Source organism: Eleutherodactylus coqui, chromosome 3 (assembly GCF_035609145.1).
Source record: "Eleutherodactylus coqui strain aEleCoq1 chromosome 3, aEleCoq1.hap1, whole genome shotgun sequence".
In the NCBI taxonomy this organism is placed as follows: domain Eukaryota; kingdom Metazoa; phylum Chordata; class Amphibia; order Anura; family Eleutherodactylidae; genus Eleutherodactylus; species Eleutherodactylus coqui.
This window is the reverse complement of record NC_089839.1, coordinates 190,201,985-190,228,727: the sequence shown is the minus strand read 5'-3', so window position 1 is coordinate 190,228,727 and position 26,743 is coordinate 190,201,985. Positions and strand designations below refer to the sequence as shown.

Sequence of the window (26,743 nt, the reverse complement as noted above, 5' to 3'; positions counted from 1 at the left end):
GTTGCCAGCCACATGGAGGGTTCACAGGGTATTCCATAAGTCGCTGCTGAAACCTTTTGTCCCTTCGGTGATACCCACCTCCGGTCCCCCTCCGCCCACCCTGGTCCGGGATGAAGTCGAATACGAGGTTCAGGAGATACTGGACTCTCGTCGGTGTCGAGGAATCCTACAATACTTGGTGGCCTGGAAGGGTTTTCCACCAGAAGATCATTCCTGGGTGGCCGCATGTGATGTTCATGCTCCCGTGTTGGTACGGCGGTTCCACCGTCGTTTTCCAGATAAGCCTGGTCGAGTTTCCGGGGGCCCGGAGGTCCCCCGTCAGAGGGGGGGTAATGTTACCATGCAGGGCGGCGCTGGGTCCCGCGGCCGGCGCGCGCCGCTTCGAGCTCGGCTTCGGCGTCCCGGAGCTGTGCTGTCAGGGATCTCCCGGCGGCGTGGAGCAGCCAGCGTGCAGCAGCGTGGAGCAGCCAGCGTGCTGCGGCGTGGGCGTGTCCGCCCGTAGGGTGCCGCCCGCTCTCATCCACCTCCCTTATGCAACAGTGGGAGAGTCGGCTCCTCCCACTCTCCGCCCCGGGGCGGAGGCTTTTAGTTAAAAGACTGGCAGTGACCTGAGCTCACTGCCAGTTATTGGTTCTGCTAGCCTCTAGTCAGGTCTGTCTCAGTCTGCTCTAGTTGCTCGTCAGTATCCTGTCAGTTTGCCTGTGAGCTCCATCTCCAGCCTTACTCTGCTTTGTAAGTTTTGTTGGTCTGTTCCACCTGCCTCTTCTGTCGGCACTCTGTCCCCTGTTAGTAGTTCCATCCAGGTAGTCGCCAGGTCCCTAGCCAGCGCAGGGACTGCCGCCCAGTTGTCCGCCTGGGGTTAGCCAGGGCCGAGGCAAGTAGGCAGGGACAGTGGGGTGCAGGAGATCAGGGCACCCCAACTGGCGCTCGGGGGGCAGAGTGCCGTAACAGTTATCTCCATTTCTGTGTATAGGGATAACTTCTTTAATGGTTGTAACTTCTGTAACACTTGCTAATGACTTTCTTTACTTCATGTAGCCATAAAAGTGAAACATCCGAACCACACCATCTCATGATGTTCTATTTTTAAAAAAATGTAAAAAGTATGTCAGCATTTCTAAATTTGGTGCTAGTCACAATTTAACCCCAATTTTACAGCATGTGGGTTGTAAAGGTTTTGTAGCATTCTATTACCTATTGCACCAGAAAATTTTCTTACACATTTTGTGCCACATTTATTGTGTGTTTTATACCATTTCAGACATTCTCCACAATTTATCTGACAAAGGGGTGTGGCCTTGTGAATGTAGGTGTGACTTGAATGTGACACTACCATAAACAAGCCCAACTATTAGGTGATACAAAGTTAGACTAGCAGTCTAATGATACTCCAGCTTTATTATTCAACAATGTCAGCTAAGATAAGTTTGGTGCACTTAGTGCCCATTCACACTGGCATATTTTCTGTCTGTATTCAGTCCGTGTTTTTTACAGACTGAATGCAGACTGCACATGGACCCATAGGATTAAATTGATGTACCCAGATCTGTGTTTTGTACAGGGATTTATGATTCATGTAAAACAAATTGCAACACATCCAATTTAGGACTGTATTCTTGGATGCAAGATGTGATACAGGCAGGCATGGAGGCTCCAGTACCCTGTTGTATGACCTCTAGGTTGGATACAAGATGTGATACAAGTGGGCATGGAGGCTCTAGTACCCTGTTATATTGCCTCTAGCTTGGATACGAGATGTTATACAGTAGGGCATGGAGGCTCTAGTACCCTGTTGTACCACCTCTAGCTTGGATACAAGTTATGATACGGGTGGACATAGAGGCTCTAGTACCCCGTTGTACCACCGCTAGCTTGGATGCAGGATGTGATATGGGCAAGCGGGTACGGAGGCTCTAGTACCCTGTTGGACCATCTCTAGCTTGGATACAAGATGTAACAAAGTATGTTAGGCTGAAAGGAGGCAATGTCCATCTAGTTCAGCCTGTTTCCACCCACCTTGTTGATCCAAAAAGGCAACCCCCCCCCCTAATTTAGCCCATTTTGGGGGGAAAATTCCTTTCTGACTCCACTGGCAGGCATGGAGGCTCTAGTACCCTGTTGTAATGCACTAGCTTGGATACGAGATGTGATACAGTTGGGCATGGATGCTCTAGTACCCTATTGTAGCACCTCTAGCTTGGATACAAGATGTGATATGGGCGGGCATGGAGGCTCTAGTAGCCTATTGTACCACCTCTAGCTTGGATACAAGTTGTGATATGGGCAGACATGGATGCTCTACTACCCTGTTTTACCACCTCTAACTAGCATGTAAGTTGTGATACAGGCGGACATGGAGGCTCTACTACCCTGTTGAGTCTCCTCTAGATTGGATACTAGATGTGATACAAGTGAGCATGAAGACTCTAGTACCCTGTTGTACCAACTCTAGCTTGGTTACAAGATGTGATACTGGTGGGAATGGAGACTCTAGTACCCTGTTGGGTCACTTTTAGCTTGGATACAAGATGTGATACGGGAAGACATGGAGGCTCTAGGACCCTGTTATACCAACTTGAGCTTGGATGCAAGATGTGATATGGGCAGGAATGGAGGCTCTAGTACCCTGTTATACCAACTTGAGCTTGGATGCAAGATGTGATACGGCAGGCATGGAAGCCTGTTGTACCACCACTAGCTTGGATACAAGATGTGATATGGGGAGGCGGGTACGGAGGCTCTAGTACCCTGTTGGGCCTCCTCTAAATTGGATACAAGATGTGATACAAGTGGACATGGAGGCTCTAGTACCCTGTTGGGCCACCTCTGGCTTGGATACAAGATGTGATACAGGTGGGTATGGAGGCTCTAGTACCCTGTTGTACCACCTCTAGCTTGGATACAAGATGTGATACAAGTGGGCATGGAGGCTCTAGTACTCTGTTGTACTGCTTCTAGCTTATATACAAGATGTGATACCGGTGGGCATGGAGGCTATAGTACCCTGTTGTACTGCCTCTAGCAGGGATACAAGATGTGATACAGTTGGGCATGGAGGCTCTAGTTCCCCGCTATACCGCCTCTAGCTTAGATACAAGTTATGATACAGGCAGAAATGAAGGCTCTAGTACCTTGTTGGGCTTCCTCTAGCTTGGATAGAAGATGTGATACAGGTGGGCATAGAGGCTCTTGTATTCTGTTGGGCCTCCTCTAGCTTGGATACAAGATGTGATGTGGGTGGGCATGGAGGTGCAAATCTCTGAATACATCTGCCTCATCTGGTGGCACCTTTATGCTCCAGATAGAAACGTATACCAGCTATGAACTTGAGTAGGTTTCAAGTATAAAGTATGCCACTTTCTGTCATAATGTATACTGAATATGAGAGTGGCGGAACCTGGTGTAAATGACTGAGAAGTTGCAATTTTGATCATGCCAAATTGCAACCATTGTAGCCAGAAAACTTCCATACAGGGTATAATAGATATACCTCACCATTGCCAAAGAGGTATGAGCCACAGGGGAAATGTAGTATTACATGGTGGCTATTCAAATGAATGTAGAACATGGATGGCTCAACAGGACATGCTCCTGCGGAGTGTCTCTGGTCTGACTGGGGAAACCCCCTCTACGGCATCAGTATGCTCCAGTAGGGCATATAATAGGTGCTATCTTCATGAAGCAATATCTTTAAAGGGGTTGTCCCATGAAATGTCTCCCATTCCATTCATTCAGGAGTACACTCGGGATCTCCATTCTATTGATTGTTGGTCACCCCCTTGTTTGCATTCCCAGCAATCAGATACACTATCCTACCAAAAGTAATTGGACACCTGAGCAAGAATGAAGAGTAGTATTTACTTGCGTGTATCAATACTTAGTTGAGCCTCTAGTGGGCCTAATGACATTGGATACTCTCCGTGGCATACATTCTACCAACGTCTGATACACTTCAGCAGGTATTTCCCTACATTCATCCTGCAAATGTCTGGTGAGCTCTCTTACAGAAGATGCATTGGTCATTCTACAGTGGTACAGAGGGCTTTTTCATTGAATAGGTGAGCAATTGAAGAATGCTCTATGGAGTGATGAATCAGCTTCACATCTGATGGACATGAAGAGGAGGTGGAGGATGTGCCAACAGTTAAGTATAGCTAAGGTTCCGTTATGGTCTGGGGATGGTTTACGTGGCATGGTTTTGGTCTGTTGGTTGTAGAGACAAGAACCATGAACACGGAGGTGTACCCTCACTTTCTAGACATTAATGTGCTGCTGACAATGTGGCAATACTCTAGGAAATGGTCAGCCTTACTTCCAAAAAGACAATGCCTTTTGTCACAAATCCAATACTGTTTTATGTTGGTTTGATGATATGGCTGCACAGAGTCCCGACCTGAACACTACTGAACATCTTTCTGATGAAGTGAAACGTGAGGTCAGTAAATATGAACAGCATCCATCTTCTTTGAGAGAACTTGCCAGACGTTTGCAGGATGATTGGAGGGAAATACCAAGTGAAGAGTATCGTATGTTAGTAGAATGTATGCCACGAAAAGTATCCAATGTCATTAGGGCCAAAGGAGCCCCACTAAGTATTAACATATTGAAATCAAACTACTTTTCATTTGTGCTCAGGGATCCAATTGCTTTTGGTAGGATAGCGTACTGCTCTGATATTCGGCATATAGGGAATAAGTTCATTTCATGGGACAACCGCTTTAATTATACGTATGAGCTGTAGGTCATTGTCGCTGTCAGACACTTAATAACAGATGGTTTGTGTGACAACATATTCAAGTAGTTTGGATGGCTGTGCATTATCCATTATTAACTGCGTGGTCCGATCAATGACCGAGTTCATTTACATTCCCCATTTTCATAAGCAGTGATCACAACAGCGAAACTCTTAAAACCCACTTATCATGCTCTTATGCAGCAGTCTAATTGCAAAGAGTCTCTGGATCAGAAGGTCAGACTAGATGCAAATTATTATTAACCACATCTGACTGCTGAATGCACTTGTGTACTCCCTCTGTGGCCGGAGTGCATATGGGTACGTTTATCAGCCGCTTGGTTTAGAAATACGGAAGTCATAAGACGTTGGAGAGCGAGTTGTGAATTATTTAAAGTGACAAAACACTTTAAAGAAGCTCTAGATCTAAGACCCCATTCAAAAAGTGTATTTTTTTTTCCGGTCCGTGTGCTGTCCATACTTGTTATATGGTCTCAAATCACCTATGAAAGACTATGGCAGGATTAAAAAATGCAGTAAATACGAATGTTACATGCATGTGCCCTGCGTTTATTACATATGTCGCCAGCAAAAAAGTGACATTATTTGGGCCTTTTTGCCACGATGGTTGCCACAGTAGCCCTGGGCCTAGTGAGGGCTCCCAGGGCTGCCATATATTTAACCATATTAAGTCTTGCCACTGGCAGGGCTTAATATGTGATGCTTATGTTTGCTTTTTTTTCCATTTCACCCCACTTAAATTTTTTTTAAAGTTTTCAAAAATATTGGATGGTGAATTAAATGGTACCCCTAAAAAGTACAACTAGTTCTGTAAACAGAAGCCCTTCTACAGCTATGTCAATCAAAAAAGTATAAAAGTTATAGCTTTTGGAACTATACAAAAAAACTGAAAAAATGGCTGGTAGTTAAAGGGTCAATGGCTAATATAGCACTGTAAATGGTTTAAAAGGATAAAACCTGTATTCCTCTTCCCTTTATATTCACTATATAGTGGTTATCATGTTTCTTTGTAAAAGCATAACCCACCAGTTTACTTTAAGGAACAAATCTCTAAGATAGTCTATTGATCCCAATGGGCACCATGCAATACTTCTTCTTCCCTGCGGAGGTGCTACAGGAAAATTCCACTTGCTGTCCGATTTCCCTACAGATTGCAGCTAATTGGTGGGGGTCTGAAATAAAACTTCCAGGCCTAAATATAAGAGGGGGTGTTGAGTATGACGTGAGGCTGATCTACCGGCTTTAAACAAATCTAGAGAGTAAATCTAAACAATTATATTGAAAAGAACGCTTAGCAAACATCAGAATATAATCCTCTAATTGCCGTCTGTTCTGTTTTCTCCTGCAGGTCTCTTATGGGGGAAGACATTTTATGAAATGCAGAACTTGTTACCTGTGGTTGCAAATGGGATTTTGGAGCAAGTTTGAAGCAGATACAGAAATAATTGTGTTTGACTGGAATAAAATTCTTGCAAAGTCCCTAAGGTAAGATCATTCTGCCGCTGCAGATATGTTAAGGAAGGAGGAGGCCACGGTGGATACTCCTGAGTGACAGTGGGAGTGCCACAAATCTGATGTGATTTTAAGAAATTTCTTTATATTCACTGTAGGGTAACATTTGATATTACTGCGCTGCCGACTGTAAACCTCATAGCTGGTGAAATGTCTCCATAAAAATGGTTGTCAATCAAATCTATGTAAATGTCCTAAAAACCTCTTAAATGTACTGTAACTTCTAAAGGGCCCACAAAGGACATACAAACTCAGAGTCAATTATCTGAGTGCTATGCTGCATATTATAGCTGTAACGGGGGCAGAGTCCTCTGCCCAATGATGGGGTGACGGGTGTTGTAGTCTCTGGGGATGGACAGGAGCCTACCTGGATCTTGGGTTACAGAGTCCTCCAAGGGTGACCTGGTGTCCACGTCATCCGCCCAGCTCACAAACAGTTTCTCAGCCACCGTCTTGTCTTGCGCTCTAGGTAACCTGTTCTCTTTCCGGTTCTCATCACCGCGAGTAGAACCAGAGCTCACATCTATACTTCCTTTTATCAGAATTTATTGAGGTACTTGGTTTCTCTCTGGGTGCTTGGGTGGAATACAGTAGATAGCCCTCATCTCATTTACCCACTCGGCCTTAGTCTTGGCACACTCTGTAGACTCACTACTTCAGAAATGGCTCACCCTCTCTTTCTGTCAGAGGGTTGGAACCACCGTACAATTTATACCACCTTCTGGTTACCAGGGTAATGGTGAACTTTTGGCGTGTTGCGTCAGACATGGGTTACCCCACCCAGTGCCTAGAATGTACAGTCTTAAAGCAAAATGTTACTAACAAACAGCATTTAAAGTGACAGTACAAGCCATACACACATAAAATCCAAGGAATATGTTCCACCCTCTTACAGTTACGGCCAAATATATACCGGCTTTGGGTAGAACAATTGTTCCTCGAACATTAAGCGGACATTGCAGGTCTCTTAAAGTGGGAACTGACCTACTGCATTCTTGTCTTGACTGGGGAAGATTTAAGACTCTGTCAGTTGGGCCAACCACCACCTGTACCCATTCTTCACCCAACTAAATACATACTGACACGTTAACCTTTGGTTGAAAAGGCCGCAGCAGTAACTGTTTATTGGGGTGGGCGCATACATTGCTGATTTGCTGTAGATTTTGTCTTTTCAGTTGAGTTCAAATTAAGGGAGTGTGGTCTGTTGTAGATTTGCACCAAAATCTACAGCAAAACAGCAGCAATATTTGAACATGCCCTTAATATAGTGTCAAATAGCATGGCCAAACATTAATACCATATTAAAAAAAACAATTACACCCTTTAGTAAGAATCCTAAAATCCTATCTCCCCTGCTTACCCCCCCATATTCCACAGTGCTCCAACGACCACCTGACCCAACAACACCCATGTTAACAATGGCACTCCTGAGGCCCATAACTACCACCAGGAGACCCATGTCAGCTGTCCTCATGAACAGCTATTTTTAATCATTAGATACAGTGTAGCCATAATGCAGAATAAATTGCCCCCAAAATCTGTTACCTCGAAGGACCCTCTCCTGCCAGCAATACTCCCTTGATATCAATCAGAACACCCGTAAATCATAATATCCCAGTATTCTACCTGTAGCACGCCGGAGCGGGAGAAGCTAGTGCCATGGTGGCTACAGTCCATGATCCTGCTTCTGGTTGCACTGCAGTAAATGAAGGGGGGCTTAATGAATTGTGCTGGTCTCTGCTCCTGGGATGGTGTTGTGGGGGAGCATGGTGCAGGTCTCCGAGTGGAAAGGAGCTTCAGGAGTCACACTGGTTTCATACAGGCGATAAAATCGTGTGAGTTTTGCACGTTGTGAGAGTGAGTAAAAATGCAGAATTAGGAATGATTTTTATAGAGCTTCTTTAGAGTCTCTTTAAATGTTTCCACTGATGCGATGTTGCGAGCAAGAAAAATCACGGCATGCCCTATTCTCCTGAGATTTGCAATTTTTATTTTTTTATCTCCCATGTTGCCCTATGGAGCCTCCTTTTTATCGCATTGCAACGCACAAACATTTTCTTGCAATGCGTTTTTAACATTAGAAAGTCCTATTGACTTTCGTGCTAGAAAATTGTGTGAGAAAATCGCAAGCAGCATCGATGTTCTTGCGGGACAAAGCATTGCTGACGCTCAAAAACGGCAGGAACAAAGACACGATTTTACCACAATTTTCTTGCGGTGATATTGCGATCGCCCATGTGAAACTACTTTCAGGAAGGGATTAACAGCAAAACTTACATTTATTATAACATCTAGGGCAGGAGATGGTGACTGGAGATACCGTTGTTTGTAACAAAATTCCTGTACTGCTTACCCAGGTTTTTTACTGGGGCCCTGGGAAGAATCCTGCAATGTCATTTCCTTCTTCACACTCATGAATGGGGCTCGTCCGATAAATTATAGAACAGAAATCGCAGATCGCACCTATCTGCGATCTGCGATTCCTGTTCTCTTCTCTATATGCGCTCAATGGGGCCGGCGGCAGCAGCGCCGACCCCATTGAGAACATATAGAAGACAAATCCTTCTTCTCTGCCACAGCTGTAACAGCTGTGGCAGAGAAGAACGATGTTTGCCCATTGAATTCAATGGAGCCGGCAATACAGCCGCCTCCATTGAAAGCAATGGGCTGCCGGCGTGCGCGGGATGAATTGTCAGGAAGGGCTTAAATATATAAGCCCTTCCCTGCAATTCATCCAGAAATGTGTTAAAATAAAAAATATATATATACTCACCTGCTCCCGGCAGCCGGAGTTCCGTGCGGCCGGCCTGCAGTGGGTGTGAAGGGGGTGTGAGTCAGACCTGCCCCCTGATTGGCTCAGCGCTGAGCCAATCAGGGGGCAGGTCTGACTCACACCCCCTTCACACCCACTGCAGGCCAGCCGTGCGGAACTCCGGCTGCCGGGAGCAGGTAAGTATATATATATTTTTTATTTTAACACTTTTCTGGATGAATTGCAGGGAAGGGCTTATATATTTAAGCCCTTCCCGACAATTCATCCCACACTCGCCCGCAGCGCATTGCTTTCAATGGAGCGGGCTGTATTGCCGGCTCCATTGAATGCAATGCACTGGACAGCTCTGGCCCGTTTCTAATGAAACGCGGCTAGGAGCAGATTTTCGGGCGATTTTCGGGCACCTGTCACGCGATTTGCGGATGCGCATCCGTCATGCGATCCGCAAATCGCGCGAAAAAACGCCCGTCTGACTAAGGCCTAATACTGAATTACAGGCTGTTCTATCCTGCTGATCTAGCCTCTTTTGGCCTCCAGTCACCAACTCCAATGTAGACATCAATTCAGCCCACACAAAGACGATATTAAAAGATGTAAAATCATCACAACACATAAAACACTTAAAACCTGTATTTATCCTTTACTATTTACCTAGAAATGTATTTAACTTAGTAGTGACAAGTCAGGGTCACTACATACCCACAACACCAAATAAGGACGGACCGAGCTGCTCTTCTTGGACCCTAAAGCTACTAGTTCTCCTCCCCCCAGCTCCTAAAAACCCCCAAATCCCTCCTCACTAACATCACTATCACACCAACCCAGAAACCCTTTGCTCCGAATCTCTTGAAGGGAGGGGCAACTTGCTATTTGTATAGCGCCAACTTATTCCGCAGAGCTTTTATGTAAGCTGGGTACTCATTTAACCAACCTCGGAAGGATGGAAGGCTGAGTCAACCTTGAGCCGGCTACCTGAACCACTCGGGGATTGAACCTGCAACCTTCAGGTTGTGAGCGAGAGCTCAGGACTGCATACTGCTGCCTAAACACTCTGCACCACATATAATGCTTTATTCATAGTACTGGGATCCCTGTATGGAGAAGAGAGGCCTAATGGGCCCCTAAGGCTCCTGGGCCCGGGTGCAACCGCATCTACCTTTCTATTTCTCCTAGTCAGTAGTATGCTAGAATCGGTCATCTGCTGTCACAGTCCATCCATGCTAAGGAATGATGAGTTGTGTGTTCAGATACATTAGTTGGAGCACCAGCGTTGTATTCAACTGTAATTTGCTTGATTGTGTACCGAATAATTCCTGACATCCTCTTCTGACCCCTTCCATCGATGAGTTGTTTCCATTCACAGGATCTCATTTCACTGTTTTTCCTCCATTCTTGGTATACTCTCCACACTGCTGAATGAGAAGACTCTACAGGGTTGGCAATGAAATCCTAGTCTAGTGAAAAAGGTGGAGGGTGCATGATAGCACGGTGATGGCAGATCAAGACGGAGGTGGTACATTTTTATCAAAAAATATCTTTTACTTAACCAGAACCTGTGTGAAGGCAGCTCCTGAATGGTGACGTTGCTGCCAATATTATAGGAGATGGGGCCTCCTAGTGTTACACAGCGCTCAGCCTTCCTCTCCCCCTGCCCTGCGGGTCTCAGTGTAGTTGTAGCGGCTGCTCATCCAAACTTCTGGGAGCCGCTATAGTGTAGAAGGGAGAGCAGAGCAGCGCTCCCCCTCTACACTATGACCAGATCGGTGGATTTTCCCATCTAATGTGGATTCACACTGAAACTGATCCACGGAAAACTTGCCACCTGATTTTATGCTGCAGTCCGGGTTTTAATTTCCATATAGAGAAGCCACATGTGTGTATTTTTTATCAGTATGTATCTCATTATATTCCATGCATCTGCTATAGCATAGTTATGTACATACCGCCCCTTGATTACGGGTAACACCCCCTGCTCCAGTCTATAAGTGACCCTCTTGATAGTTATATGCCCCCATCATTTGCAGCTCTCATTGACTGTAACATAATCTTCTTTTTTCCCTCTCTTTCTACCTCTAGGATGAGATTCAATGCCAACTCAATGCTTCTGACTCACTGGCTCATCTTGGCCTACGTCTTAATGGTGTGCTGTAAAATGTTGTCAGCCTCAAGCCTTAATTCCCGAGGGCAAACAGGTACGAAACAATCCCTTCATTACTCGCTTCTGAGGCCAATTAATAACGCGTCCGGTCTTTAGCTGACGCTAATTCATGGTCTTGTTGACAATAATAACCCACATTTATAATCCGCCCTCCTGATACCTGGCCCCAAATGGAACGTTCCCTTAACTTCCCATAAATCCTGGATTTTTTTTTCTGGTCTGTGTGGGATCAACACTTTCCCGTTCATCATTTTGTTTTATGTATTTCATTTCTTTCTTTTTTTTTAACCCTGCTTTAGAGATGCAGAACCCACATTGTATTACCTTGTCAACCTTTACCAGTTTATATAGCTTTATTCTGAAGCAGCGACTCCACCGCTGTAGTAAAATGGAGCCCGGAGCTGAATTATTTAGTATAATTTTGTACACTGTAATGATCTCAGCTACATACTGTACTAGACTCTGCTCCCAGATGGGAAATGACTTAGCATAATGCATGTGAATCAGTGAGGACGATGGCAGTATTAAATTTAGCCCATTTCCCTCGCTAGGTTTTGCACAGCACAATGAGATGATGCAATGAAGACTCGCCTGCAAACCGCTGCGGAAAATAAGCTCAGCTAATCGTATCATTTACCATATAGTTTTATTACTGGGTTGTTTTCACACTAACTTTGTATATTGTTACTTGGGATCAGTCTCGGAGTCATTATAAATCCGTCTCCACCTTGACTAGACCCTAAAGTAGTCAACATGGAGTGCAAATACTGTGGATTTTCCGCAGTGGCGTTGTAATAAGGAAGAGCGATATCTCGCTCCCCTCTTACTACTGATGTGGCTCCCAGATGCTCTGATGAGCAGTCACATTGGCCACACTAGGCTCCGCTCCCTCTCCCCCCACCACCCGGTCAGGCAGAGAAGAGCTGAGACCGATTGAGGCACCACAAAGCTGTAGTGCTTGTCAGGGCTAAAGAATGAACCCCGCTCCGCGAGCTTTGACCATTGTTGTTGCAATAGGCACCTATGGAAAAGGATTTACTGCTGCGCCATAAGGGAGGAGAAAACCGGGACTGTGATATCAAGCAGAGGTGTGCTGGGGATAGGGTTGTGCAACAAGCTGCAGAAGAGACTGTAGAGAGGAGAGAAAGCAGAGGGAGTTGCATAGGGGATACTAAGAGCCACAGAGTTGAATGCCAGAGCCTATTTGGAGACATGACAGTTACATCAACAACCCAGTGGGATATCTTGACAGCGACAAGGATTCCTGGGAACCATGGTAGAGAAGAGCTCTTGGCCATGGACTCGCCTGAGTCAGTTGAAGTGAGTACTGTAAGTGAGGTCGGCCTCGGTAAAACCACTACCACTAGTGACCAAATAGATAGCCAACATGTCTGCTGAAACCCGGGACAAAGACAATTGTAAACAATAGAATCATTGCTACTGATTCTGTGTGGCACATTCAGGACTGGACTGTGACAGCTGCATTAGGTAGAGTTTTGCCTCGGCCTTTATTGACATATTTATTGGAGTTTTCTCAACCTGCATTCTTGAATTGCTATTTTATGGGAAGTGAAGCATTAACCCCTCTTCAGGACAAAATGTGTATCATGTTGCGTGAATTGCATCTTTGTTCTACGTGACTACTTCTTGGACAGTATAATTGATAATGTTTGATGATGATATTATATATGCATTGTGCATAATGTGTTAATAATCCTAGGATTTAGTGCAGCCAGCTATAAAATTCTGCTATAAACTGCTTGCTTGTTGTTATAACATTAATCATTTTCATTTCTTTGTTCCTAAATAAGTATTATATATTTTTGTAACTCCCTCTGCTGAATCGTATCTTGAATCTGCATCATGATACCATCCACCCACGACCGAATTGCATTTGGTAAATCAGCAGCATTTATAGTAGCAGCATGGTGAATGAGATTTTACTAAATATCATCTACACTGTGCTTAAAAAAATCCGAAGTGTAAATTGATCTGCGTTGTGACATTCAAAATTGCAGCATGTCAGTTTATACTGTGGATTAGCGTCACTGATTTCACCCTTTGCAATGCATAGAGTAAATCCACAGCTAAATCTGTGGCAATTCTGCATGCAACACATCCAGATTTTCCCACAGATTCACTATGAATCTTGCTGTGGAAAAGCTGAAAAATCCGTGGTGGATTTGCTGCAGCGAAAAATCCATCCATGTTCACACAAGGATGGAAACTCTACAGTATTTCAGCAGGTAAAACAATCTGTGGCTACTGTTGCGTATTTTCCTACAATATTATATGCATATTTTTTGTATGGAAAATCTGCTTTCCAAATCCACAACTACTGTTGTGGGTTTGCTGTGGATTTTGGCTTCTCTATTGAAGTTTATGGCATAAATCTGCAAGTTTTCTTTCCAGAATCTGCTACTAAAATTGCGGATATGTTCTGTGACTTGTGCAGGGAGGGGGAGGAGGTAAGTTGTGATCATCTCCTGTTATAAATGGAGGATCCTGTATTATCTATGTATAGGTGTTACCATCCCTTGTAATTCTCCCTGTGATGACAGTGAGATGATGGCTGAAACGTTTTCTCTACAGAACAGGAAGTGTAAGACCACTATTAGGCCTAGTGGTCAGAGTTTAAGATTAAAAAAAAAAAGATTGGGACATTGACAATTAAAAAAAAGTCTTAAAGAATGTTTAATATAAAATCTTTATTCATACAAAAGGTCATTTTCTGATGACACATTGCCTTTAAAAGGAAACAACCATAAAAATGGACACCTTTCTATAGGAACCTCTGCCAGATGCCACAATAAAAAGGGTTTTCCAGGCAATCCTCATAATCAGTCATCAATAGCTGATATGCTGGGGTCTGACACTCAGGGCCCTGACCAATCAGACGTTCGGGTGCTCGTTGTCATTTGCAAAACACATGAGGGAATGGTGCAGAAGCAGGTAGCTCTGACCCTTGTGTAGTGGCCAGTGCTGGTAACTGCAGGTACAGCTTTACCAGTGCCTGCCACTACAGAGGTTTTGGAGTGATCAGCTTCCACTCCATACCCTATGTGTTTTGCCGATCACAACATACGCCCAAACAGCTGATGAGTCAGGGACCCAGCAGCAGACCCCAGCCAATCAGCTATTGATGACATATCCTGATGTGAACATTCGCGTCAAGACGTGGCATGTCACTTCTTGATACGGAAATGTGATTTTCTGCATCAGAATTCCACATGCGGATTTTGTGCATTGACAGGGCTAAGCTCGCATGTCGATCTGTGGCAGAAAGACGTAGATTTTACCATGGTTTCTAGAAGCAGAACTCTAGCGTAAAATTCTGCGTCGAATTGCGCTGTCTGAGCATACCCTTACCGTAAGTGCAAGCTGTGACCGAGAGGCTGGGGGCAGTTGGCTTCGGACAACACACCTGTCCGTGTGCTGTCTGATCCGCACAGACACAGAAAAGAGACATGCATTAGCATGTCCTATTTCTCATCCATGATACAGACAGAAGTAGGGCATATGATTAGTTTTTTCGCACGAACCACCAATTCACATGAAAAAACGTTAATCTGCATAGTCCCATAGTCTATAATGGGGCCGCGTGCTGCCTGTGAATTAACATGGACTGCACACGGTCCAAATACGGTAGTATGCCAGAGGTCTAAGGCTGTATCCATTGCCTCCTTCCTTGCTACGGTGGGGTGGATGAGTTTATGTAGTTCCCCGTGGCTGATGCATCATTATCATATAGGTCACAGTCTGTTGATGCCACCCAAGTGAGAATTTAAGGGACAGCTGAGTGGGTAGTGCTTGCTGGTTTGTCTTAATAAACACATTTAATTAACAGCTTTCCTAATTTAAAGGTATCAGTCTCTGCTAGACTCCATGTAATGAAGTCTCTGTATTCCTGCACTATTCAGAATGTCCACTAGAGGGCTCTGCAAGGCCAAAAATAACATTTAAATGCCACTTTTTTTCCTGTTGTCATAATTCTGTTGTCCCTAATTAGAATCGTGAGTCATTTGTAATTTTATTAAGTACAGTCCTGTATATCTTATCACCGGGTGCTTTTACTTTCTTCTACATTCCTGTCATATATTATTTAAATCGTACTGACCGCACACTTTTAATGAGCGCGGCTACGTTGTGTCTAAGATGCTGTAAATAAGGAGGTAATCCACCTTGAGATGGCAGAATGTTTGGAGCACGCCTGTTCTAGCCCGAGTAAGAAACGGAGTCAAATGATGATGTTCTAAAACTGTAACGTAAAATAAATATTTACCGTATATTCGGCGTCCTGCCATTTATACACAGATGGCAGCACAATGAGACATAATCCTATCATAAGACAATGAGAGTGGACTGATACAAAGTAATGTCTTCCTATCTTTCATAGTGATTCATTTTGACTTCTAGGGCTCATTTACATGTGTTCTCTCAATAGGATATCCTGAAAACATGACCTGTTGGTGAATGTTGAGGGTTTGGGAAATACCAGTGCAACCCTTTGATATGTCAATGAGGAGCCAGAACCACAGAACTCTGCCCCAAGTACTTAAAACGAGAGACCCCTCAAGTATTCAGATAAGCCAAGACGGCCCTCTGATGCAGTTCTGCTCGGCGGGTGACAGAAGTCGCATTTCTAAAGCAGCTGTTTTGGCCTCAGACTCTGATGAGGCCCATAGTGAAAAGTGGTCGGATTCTGGACTGCTTCCCCTGCAGCCACCACTGGGGAGAGCTAACTGCATATAAAGTGATACTGCTCTTATTGAATACTAGGTTTAGAAATCGGTGAGCTCCCCCTAGTGGTGGCTGCATGCAGACAAAATTATATCATTTATCAAATCAGAAAAACAGATCTTCACTTTACAGATGTGTTATATTTAACATCAGATCATTTTGGAACTATTAACAGAATTGGGGCATTAACTTTAATAAAGTGGGGCTTCTGAGTTTTTTCCTATGAGGCTGTATGATTTCTCAGGGTGTTCCTGTGCACAAATTCCTCAATGCCAACACAACCTGTTCCCTACTCAGTTTTTCACTTTTGCTGTATTTGTGAATGAGTATGACTGAATGAGCGCTGTGTAAACTGAATGAGCCAACAATGATTTTTATACCTGCATAAAATGAATGACGATCAAAAAGCGAACAAATATTGTTTATCATTCGGTCACTGGAACGCGGTTATACTGAATGATTATTATTCACTTTCACGCATTTGAACTATCTTAGCCTTAATACAGTCCCCAGGATGTGATAAATTTCAGCTTCTTCTTGGGACACTAGGGAGTGTCAATAGTGTTAAAATCCTGTCTTTTCTAGGCATCTAGCTGTGCAACAGAGCTGTCAATAAATCCTGTCTTGTAATGATAATGAGATGACTCTTCTGATTATGTCTCAGTCTACACAGTCAGGGCTCTTTCACACGGCTGCATTCATTCTTAAGTTTTCTCGACTGCACCGTAAAATTGCATGTACGGCTGTTTTTCCACGCTCACGGCCAGCGTTTTCTCGCACATTCACATTTAGCGAAAAGATTGGATGCTGCTAAAATGCTTCCACCTCCCTTTTTTTTTCCAGCTCCCATAGGAGTCTATGGGAGCCACCGCTGTGTATCTGGCAAAAGATAGTTCCAAAACTATCTTTTTGCCAGTCGTATATGCGTCGGCGTGAATTTCAGTTGCGTATGTATCATTTTTCACGATGCAACGATTTTATGCGCCGTATATTTGCCCATGAGAACGAATGTATTGGAAACCAATGCCTCAGATGGGCGCATATATCGGCCGTAAAAACGTCGCCGTGTGAATGAAGCCTCAAGCTGAAATCAGCTGCAAAAACAGGAAAGATAACTCATTTTATGTGCTCTAGTGTCCAATATGAAAAGTGGAATATTTCAGGAGTTTTTTTTAATATATAGTCACATGTCATTGTGACGAGAATTGCTTCATCACTTTTATGAGACCATGATGATATGTATTTCTCCTCTAAAGAAATCTTTCATTGTGAATGAGTTGCCGCAACCTACACGAATGCCTCCCATACACCAATTGTGTAATCTGATTGTCATTAATTCCCATTTTGTAATGATAATGAGATGACTCTGCTGATTCTATCCCAGTCTACACAGCGAAGCTGAAAAGTGGGCTGCAGAAAAGAGGAAATGTTAGCTCACTGCGTGTCTTCTCGTGTTCAGTCTGAAAACTGGAATATTTCAGCACTGTTTAATACAAAGATATTTTTTTGACAAGGATCACTTTCATGTGACTATGATGATGTGTATTTCTCCTTTAATGAAATCGTTCATTGTGAATAATGAACCGCATCCTTGACAAATACCTCCCATAAATCCGTTGCATAATCTGATTGACTTTTAAAACATGGTAATAAATGAAGACATCATTCCGGATCCATCGCGGTGTCCCTTCATCTTGTATAAATAGTTGCCAAGGCCTTATTAATCTCCGTAGCATAATACTGAAAGCCACACACTCCAAAATAGCAAGGTGACCTCATGCCGAGACTGGAAGGAGTGAGTTGGAGTTAATACCATTTGGCTTTATTCATTCTAAATAGACATCATCGTTTGTTACCCAGAAGACATTTGCAGCATGAACACATTTGCTATTTTTCCTTTCTCCTTTTTCAATTCCCATTTGGACTTTTTTTATTTCAGCACTTTTACCGTCACCGGCATTGTATGCCTGACCTCTGCAATGCCACTGCGACCCTCGGGGACCTTGGGCATAGAGAAGGTCAGCTGCATGGTGTAAAATACAGGCTACTGTGGGGAATAGATATTGCAACCTTGCCTGCTCATTTTATACAGAGTAACATAAAGTAAATCCGGATCTTCACTATTCATTGCTGAAATCATTTATTATATGTACCTGCTAAACGTAAACCCAAGAAATGAGTTAATTTGGTATTTCATGAGGCTTTTTATTGACAAAAATAAGCTAGACCCCCAACGATCAGCTGTAATTTGCATAGGAATTCAATAGTAAGTGTGTAATTCCTCTACAGCACCATCACTGGGCAAATAAAGTATTACATGGTCTCCATGGTGGACTGGAGCAATCCATGTCCACGGTCATTAATTTTTAATATGGACGGTCATTAATTTTAAATGGACATCAAGTAATGCTACAAATCAAACATTTGTCAGTGGCGGGTAAGCTATTACATCGCTGACACTCTGTGTGCCAAAGAGGTAAACCTATGCCGACCATAAGCTGGTGTGGATTTGGTCTATAATTTACACCAGAGGTCATAGTTTAAAGTGAATTTTCTGGGCTGTGGTCAGCCCCTTTTTCTTAAACTTGCCCACATTTTAGAAAAGTGATGCGGATGGGTGAGAAAGGCCGAATATTAGCAATTTTTTTTTGTAAGTACAACTTCCGCCAGAATTTGAGCGGCTGGGGTCCACTTCTTGGTATCATGGCTGATCAGCTTCCGCTGTCAGTGCCACTACATATAGGGGTACAGAGTGGTTGCAGTTAGCTCCAACCCCTGTGTAGTGCAGCTGCAAGCATAGCTCTAATTAATATTAGTTGGTACTGTACTTGTAGTTACAAGCATTGGCCACTACACAGGGGTCAGAGCAGCAGCTTCCGTTCCAGTTCGTGTATTACAATGCCTGATCAGCTGATCGACAGGGGATCCCAAGCAGTGAACCCCAGCCAGTCAACTATTGATGACCTGTCCTGGACCAGGACTGTGTGCAGCTCCTTATGCCTCATACAAACACAGCGGGTGGGCTGCAGAGAGAAATGCCCTTACTCCCCCCAGGCTATTTCATTCATATCTGTGCTCATCTGCGCCTGTGCAGTGCAAACTTTGCAGGAAGTTAGAAAAATCACAGACGGTATTTTGTCCTGCTACTGATGGCGGCAAAAAAAAACATTTGTCGTTTACGGAGTATCTGTGAATTAAAGGATGGTTGTCAACCCTACTGACAGCTTATCCATCGGACAGGACATCAAAAGTGCATTGGTAGGAGTCCATTGCTCGAGAACCCATCAATCAATTGTTCACTGAGCCAGTGAGCTTGTATATTAAGCTGATTTCTGCAGAAAGCAGACAGCTCCATTTTCACTGCAGTGGCCAGGCTTGGTATTACAGGCCATTCACTTCAATGGGAACTTTGCCTGTAATACAAAAACTGGCCATTGCAGGGAGAACAGAGCTGTCTGCTTCCTGCCGAAATCAGCTCAGTGCATGAGTCTAATGGCCCAGAGAGTGGATCCCAGGCTACAGACTATTGACGGACCATGAATAGTTTATAGCTGGACAACCTCTTTAACAAGCCACTAACAAGGTGGGCTTTAATGCGAGGGAGTGTGGCTAACAAAGTTCTGCCAGATTTATTAATTCTGAAGCCAGAAAATGGCGAATTTTGGTCTATTTTAAAATCAAAAAGAGACTCGTGGATTTTAATAAGTTTGGCACATGTTACACCATTCTTAATTAATCTCCCCAGAATATATTAGATAGTTATGTGACTTTTCATTATACCATGGATATAACTCATACACTGGGGGAAATTTATAAAACATTTAATGCCAAAACATTGGTGACGTTTTGCCGGGTACACTGGCTCACACTATTTTCCTGAAATAGGGGTGTGGCTGGTGGGGAGGGGGCGTGGCTACCCGATCCTGCCACGTTTATGTGTAATTTATACCAAAAATCTATGCTAGATCATACATTTCTTCATATATTAGGAAGATCATGCGCCAATGAGGTAATATTAAAGGAGTCGTAACAGGATTATCCAGTCCACAGGATTGGTGCTCACCACGGAGATCCATGTCGATACTGAAAACGGGGTTCCCGTGTCAGTTGTGAAACCCCGAACGAGAGGTGATAAAAGTGAATCTTGGTACAGCCCCTTAAGACTGGCTTTTGAAGGGTCAGTCCTAATTTCCCCAACTGTGGAGGGGGGGGGGGGGGGGGCAGAGCATGACACAGTGAATCTCCCTCTGTTGTCATGCTCCACCCCCTTGACCACATACCAGGCATAATACAGTGCGCAGAACTGACTAGAACCAATTTGGCCCAGTGACATCATAGGACCCATTATACCCTGTCCTTCTTATAAGCTATCCCTGCATGTAGCCTTCACGGATGAGCCAACGCTACAGAGTAAAACGAGCCGGTGACACTGCGATCCGTCATTCTTCCTAATGGATTGTCTCTGACACTTGTCCCTTCCTGGAAGAAAAGACTCAAGTTTAATTCCTTTAGTAATGTGATAGCTGCTAATTAATATCTCCCGTCTAATTGATTACTCCTACGTAAGAGCAAATACAGTATTGATCAGGTATTAAGTGACCGGCAGAGAGATGTAACAGATGACAGCGCTGGCGAGGTCCCTGCAACGACATGATGAATCGCAGGACATTATTCTTGTTTGAAGTCTCACATTTACGATGATAAAGTTTGTTCTGAGACATTCATTCTGTAATAAAGTATGAAGAAGCGACGCAGAGAAAATACAAGATGGGCCACGGAAACGTAGGCCGTCACCACACTCTTACAAAATCTTTGTTGCTCTTAGCAATCAATCACAGCACAGCTTTCATTTTACCTCAGCAGTATAAGAAATGAAAGCTGCGCTGTGATTGGTTGTTATTGCTTAAAATGAAAATTGTGCTGTGATTGGGCAACAAAGTCAGATTTTCTTTCAGGCAGCTTTCATAAGAGTGTGATGGTGGCCTATTATTCCGTGCCCTCCCTGTTTATACAGTAGAAAAAAAATGCAAAATGCTCCATGGAGGAACATTTTTAGGGTCATAATAAAAGCAGCATTTTACAGTACAAGCAATGTGGATAGGATTGCCACCTTTGTCACAAAAAATACTGGCTAAGGTAAAAGGTGGTGTGGCTTATTACAACATATGTTTTTACGTCTGTTATTCTAGTGCCCCCAATAGTAACAGTGCCCCCAGTCATAGCCACAATAGTAATAGTGCCCACAGTCATGGCCACAATAGTAATAGTGCCCCCAGTAGTGGCCCCAATAGTAACAGTGCCCCCAGTCATAGCCACAATAGTAATAGTGCCCACAGTCATGGCCACAATAGTAATAGTGCCCCAGTAGTAATAGTGGCCCTAATAGTAACAGTGGCCCCAGTCATGGCCACAATAGTAATAATGCTCCAGTAGTAATAGTGCCCCAAGAAGTTGTCCCAGTAGTAATAATGCCCTCAGTCATGGCCACAATAGTAACAGTGCCCCCAGTCATTGCCACAATAGTAATAGCGCCCCAGTAGTAATAGTGCCCCCAGTATTGGCCCCAATAGTAACAGTGCCCCCAGTCATGGCCACAATAGTAATAGCGCCCCCAGTAGTGGCTCCAATAGTAATAGTGCCCTAGCAGTGGGTCCAGTAATAGGGTCCCCTCTTTGTGTCCACCTCATCCTTAACGTGAGGCAAGTATGTCACTCTCTAGCTCCCATCTGGCTGCACTGCTGGAATCAGAGGCTTTGAACCTTGACCTCTCCTCCTGGCATGAACGATGTGTACAGGACATTCAGAATGCAGTTGCTGGGCGAAGAGGTCAGGGGTCTCAGCCTCTGGTTCCAGCGGCGCGGCCAGATGGGAGCTAGTGAGTGACATACTTGATGCTCTGCGCTTGCTGCCTGCATTAATATGGCTGATGAAAAACAAATACCGGCACCGTCCTCTCCACTTAATCACCGGCTGGGTGGTAGCCTTACCTCTTCAAATGAAGGGGGTGAAATCCATGGTGAATCCACACCAAAATCCTTGTGGATCTGTTGTGGATTTTATCAGGACCCACTGCAGACAATATGCTCCATGTGGACGAATGCTAAAGGTATTCAAAAAGCCGGCAGATGTCAGCAGATCCAGATGTTCTTTTTATTGCCCAAAACAGAGTATAAAGAATAAAGAGCATGCTTGAAAATGGCAGCGGGTGGACCTCATTAATTCTAACCATGTGCAAACACCACTAGGGGCAGCTATCTATGGATGTAAAAAGGATTGAACTCAATAGGAGCTGTGCTCCCCTAAGTGGAGGCTGCAGGTAGCTGGAAGGAGATAAGCAGTTCATTGCCAGGATTCTTCCCTCCACAAGCCCCTACAGCATGTAGGGTCTATAGGGTGGATATTAGAGATGAGCGAGCATACTTGCTAAGGGAAATTGCTCGAGCAAGCATTGCCCTTAGCGAGTACCTGCCCGCTCGAGAGAAAAAGTTCGGGTGTCGGCGCGGGGGAGCGGTGAGTTGCGGCAGTCAGCAGGGGAGAGCGGGGGGAAAGAGGGAGAGAGAGATCTCCCCTCCGTTCCTTCCCGCTCTCCCCCACAGCTCCCTGCCCGCCGCCGGCACCCGAACCTTTTCTCTCGAGCGGGCAGGTACTCGCTAAGGGCAATGCTCGCTCGAGCAATTGCCCTCAGGGAGTATGCTCGCTCATCACTAGTGGATATGCCATAGAGGTTTTGCCTTAAGCAACCAGTCAGAAAGGTGATTTTAGTTGAAATCTGAACTCTGTCCCTACATTTTAAGTGAGTTTTATATAATTTCCTATGACCTCCAATAATCCAGATGAGAACGTCTGATAATTCCATTTCCTAGCGAGGCAGGATTAGAGGCATTTTATGATATAGTTAATGATTTTTCGTTATTTTCCTGTGCCGCAGTTCTCAGGTCCCCGCTCTCTTCTCTATCACTATACTTTCAGCAGTGATTTGATTTATTTCCCTTGTTGTATTGAAATTTGATTCTCCCATAAATACAGTAAATTTCGTTCGTCTGTAAGATTGAATTTTTCATACAATTTTCTAAACATGATCAATGACTGAGAAGTGCGGGACTATAAACAGCTTCTCGCACAACCTACTGCGGGTAGAAAATGAAATCCAACCCCAAAACAGAAAAACTCACCGCTAAATGTGTTTCCTACTAAGGCTGGTTTCACACGGGCATATACGTTTTGCGAGAGACTCAGTGCAACGTATTTGCACTATGAACTAGTCATTTTGTACGCATATCAACGCATTTTACTGTATGTTTTGCGCACACAGGGCATGTTCATTTATGAGCGGCAGACGAACACGGCCCAATTTAAATGGCTATTTATCCTATTGAGTTCTAGATGTCTTTTTTTCATGAGTCGCACAGTGCTTCACGTAACCCCTTATGTATTACGTGCGTATTTGCGCACCTCCCATAGACTTCTATGGAGACCGTTTCTGTGCAAATGTGCACAAAAATAAAGCAGGTTCTATTTTTTTTTTGCACATGTGAGAAATGTGCACACACACAAAAAATCTTCTTACTGCATCTTCTCCTTGCTGATCTTCTCCTGGCTCCTGCAGTCCCCCCAGCCACCTCACCTCAGCCGACTGGATCCTCTTCTTCCTGTTATGCAGCGTGGATTCTCTGCATTCTCCTTCCTGCAGGTCAGTGTAGGTTACGTCACTAGTTATGTAGCGTTCACTGCCTAGCAGGGAATACCGGGCTATTGCCATGACTGCGCATGCACTCTGTCTTGCAACAATAGTATATGAACACTCGCTGTGAGACAGTGCGCGTGTGCAGTTTCTGCAGTAGCTCAGCATTACCTGCTAGGCAGTGAATGTTACATCGCTAGTGACATAACCTACAATGACCTGCCGGAGGGAGACTGCTGAGAATGGATGCTACATAACAGGAAGAAGGACAGCTTGCAGTGAGGTGACCCGGGGAACTGCAGGAGCCAGGAGAAGATAGGTGAGTAGAATGTGTGGTAAGAAGACTGCCTGGGGAGGAATAGGTAAGTATTGATTTTTATTTTTAATAATGACAAACCCCTTTAAGAAATTATTGGTTTCTATGTGCACCAAATAGTTTCTTTACACAGTTTCAATAAATAAGACCTATTGTATAATCTATAGTAAAATAAGATGCTTTGTGATTTAGCGTGGTGAATAATTTAAATGTATGTTGCATATGGAGTGCCTCCGAAAAAAAATTAAATCTATTAGACAAGTCCAGGCGAAAGCAAAATTACTGCAAGCAAGTGACAAGTGAACAACTTGACCAACAACTAAAGAAGGAACAGGAAAGAGCCAGGACATCAAGGGCTGCAGAGACCTCAGAGCAGTATGAGGTGTGAATCCACAAAGAGAGCGAAAGAGCGAAGACATCAAGGGCTGCAGAGACCCCAAACAGCATCAAGAGTCTCAGAAACCATGAAACAGTGTATGGCCTGACTTTAAGTATTGTGGGAAAGAGGCACTACATAAAGGGCTGCAGAGACCCTGGAACAGCGCAAGGCCAGAATTAAAAAGACAGGGAAACGGTCAATACCTCAAGGGTTCTTTTACATGGCTTTATTTGAGCCATGTTTAGCCTTCATACAGGCCGTTTCAAAATGCATGATTGATGGACAATCATTCATGCCATTGTTCATCCTCCATACTGTTTCATTGCTGTTGGCACAGGGAGATGTGCTGCTGATAACAATGAGTTTTGGTGCCACATGAAAGATGAGCATTTGCTCATGCGTCAGGTGATAGGGCCATATGAAGGTGCCACCAATGTTTCTTTGAACCTTCTTGCGCCATCACTGGGCCTTATAAAAGAGTCCTTAGGAACACACTCTTGTGATAAGGGGACTGGTAACACCCAGCTGTCACTTTATTCATAGATTTCCAGGAGGAGTCATTAGTAACACTGAGTAAGGAAAGATGTTCCAGTCTTTTTATTTGAAGAATACAAGTATTTGTACAAGTACCATCAGAAATGTGGTGCTCGGATGCTCCTAGACGCTATCCCATACGTGGATTCCAAGGTTTCCAGACCGTTTACTTTGATTCCGGGCTCACAGGGATTGTAGGTGTGACGGCTGCTGGCTGTTCAGGTACAGTCATTCACACCAGGTGAGTTCCCTCACTCCTTCTCCCATCTTTTCACCTATTTGTTACCCATTTACCCTGAAGCGTTGTCCTATTTACTTTGTTCTTTCTCCAATGCCATAGATGAACTTTGTAGCTGTTTTGCACTCTGCTTAATAACTGAGGGTCCTGAATGGCAGAGCCCCCTCTCTAGTAGCTCAGAATTCCACTATTGGTTACTTCATTCTAGATTTTCTAACCCCTTTAAATCTCCCTTAATACAGGGCCTGTAAATTAAAGCTGCTTTTCCTATAAACTTGTGGTCATTTTAGAATATATCAGTTGTGGCGCCTCCTACATAAATCTGTAGTATGTGAGCAATTAATACGCGATCGCTATTGCTTATCTGAAATGTCGCTTCTGTCGTCATTTACGGCTTCCATCTAATAGCCTTTAGAAGAAAAAAAGTGACAGTGAGCGTCGGGCTTTGAATTGTAAACGGTGAGATTAAAGATGCCTTGTAAGTTCTCAGCCAGGCAATCTCTTCTCATCAGCCCAGCGATGATATATCAGTACAGCCATGTAAGCAACAATTCTCAATTTTTCCCATTTATGGCTGCAATCTTTACGAAAACTGACAGGTGGAAGAGAATTATTAGCCGGAAACTTCGGAATGTGGACTTTTTTATTGTTAAATATCTGAGATACTGCGGGGGTGTAAAGGATTGCTCACTATTCTGGGGCAAGATGGTTTCCCATTTATTAATATTGGTGCTACAGTGCGCAACAAATCGTTGCCAGTGAAATGGGAAGCATGGAAGTAGCAGAGCAGAGCATGTGAGATGACGCAGAGTTGAGTTTGTCAGATGTAATAAAGTCAAGTTAGTTGTATGGCTTTAACACCAATAAAGGTACCTTACAATGCAGGATCCTGTAGATCCGTTAGCTCTAAAGATCCTGAGAGGTACAGTATGGCCCAAGATGAAGAATGCAAAAATATTAGGTCCGATGGATTCCTCTAGTAAAGGTTAGCGATCAGCCATTCATTTATATAGGCTCCCATGGTTAAAAAAAAAACTTTAAGGGCTCATTTACACAGGTTTATGCAAGTTGCACTATAGATTCTTGAGTCCAATTTGCATCGGACATCACAGAGAGGCAGTTCCCTGTGTTATCTGAGCCTCATGGGCATTGAACATTACAGTAATATGTAACACAGACAAAATTAGGACATGCTGTGATTTATTATTGCATGGACCGTGCTGAAAAGCCCCCTTTACCCCCTAGTAATTGTCATCGTCGCATTGCAGGAGTCAACTTGTCATAGCCATATGAGGACTTGTTTTATTGCGACAAGTTGTATCTTTTAATGGCAGCACTCTGGGGTACATGGAATGTGCTGTAGAACTTTTATATATTTTTTTTCTTGGGGGGAGGATATAGAAAACCCCTCAGAAATTCCACCATTGTTTTGCGGTTCTGTTTTTACAGCGTTCACTATTTGGTAATAGGCAATGGAGCCAGTCATATGTTCTTTCTTCCGGCGGTGAGGAGAGTCATCCGCACCCGCAGTGCGGCCGTCTTATCGTGCAGTAACGCGGGCACCGATGCACCCGTGTGACTGAGCCCTAAAACTGGATTTTCTTCTTTAAATTAAAGTTTATTGAATTTTTTTGATGCAATTTTTTAGTCCCTCAAGGG

General features: G+C 44.0%; 1 protein-coding gene across 1 annotated transcript in view; it reads left to right on the top strand.

Annotated features, from left to right (window-relative positions):
* The first annotated feature begins 4,372 nt into the window (after positions 1–4,372).
* TAFA4 (TAFA chemokine like family member 4) overlaps positions 4,373–26,743 on the top strand; it is a 128,297-nt gene continuing 105,926 nt past the window's right edge. The window contains exons 1-3 of the mRNA XM_066594924.1: positions 4,373–4,555; positions 6,102–6,238; positions 11,115–11,230. Coding sequence (XP_066451021.1) covers positions 4,373–4,555; positions 6,102–6,238; positions 11,115–11,230 — 436 coding nt within the window. The remainder of the gene's footprint in view (positions 4,556–6,101; positions 6,239–11,114; positions 11,231–26,743) is intronic.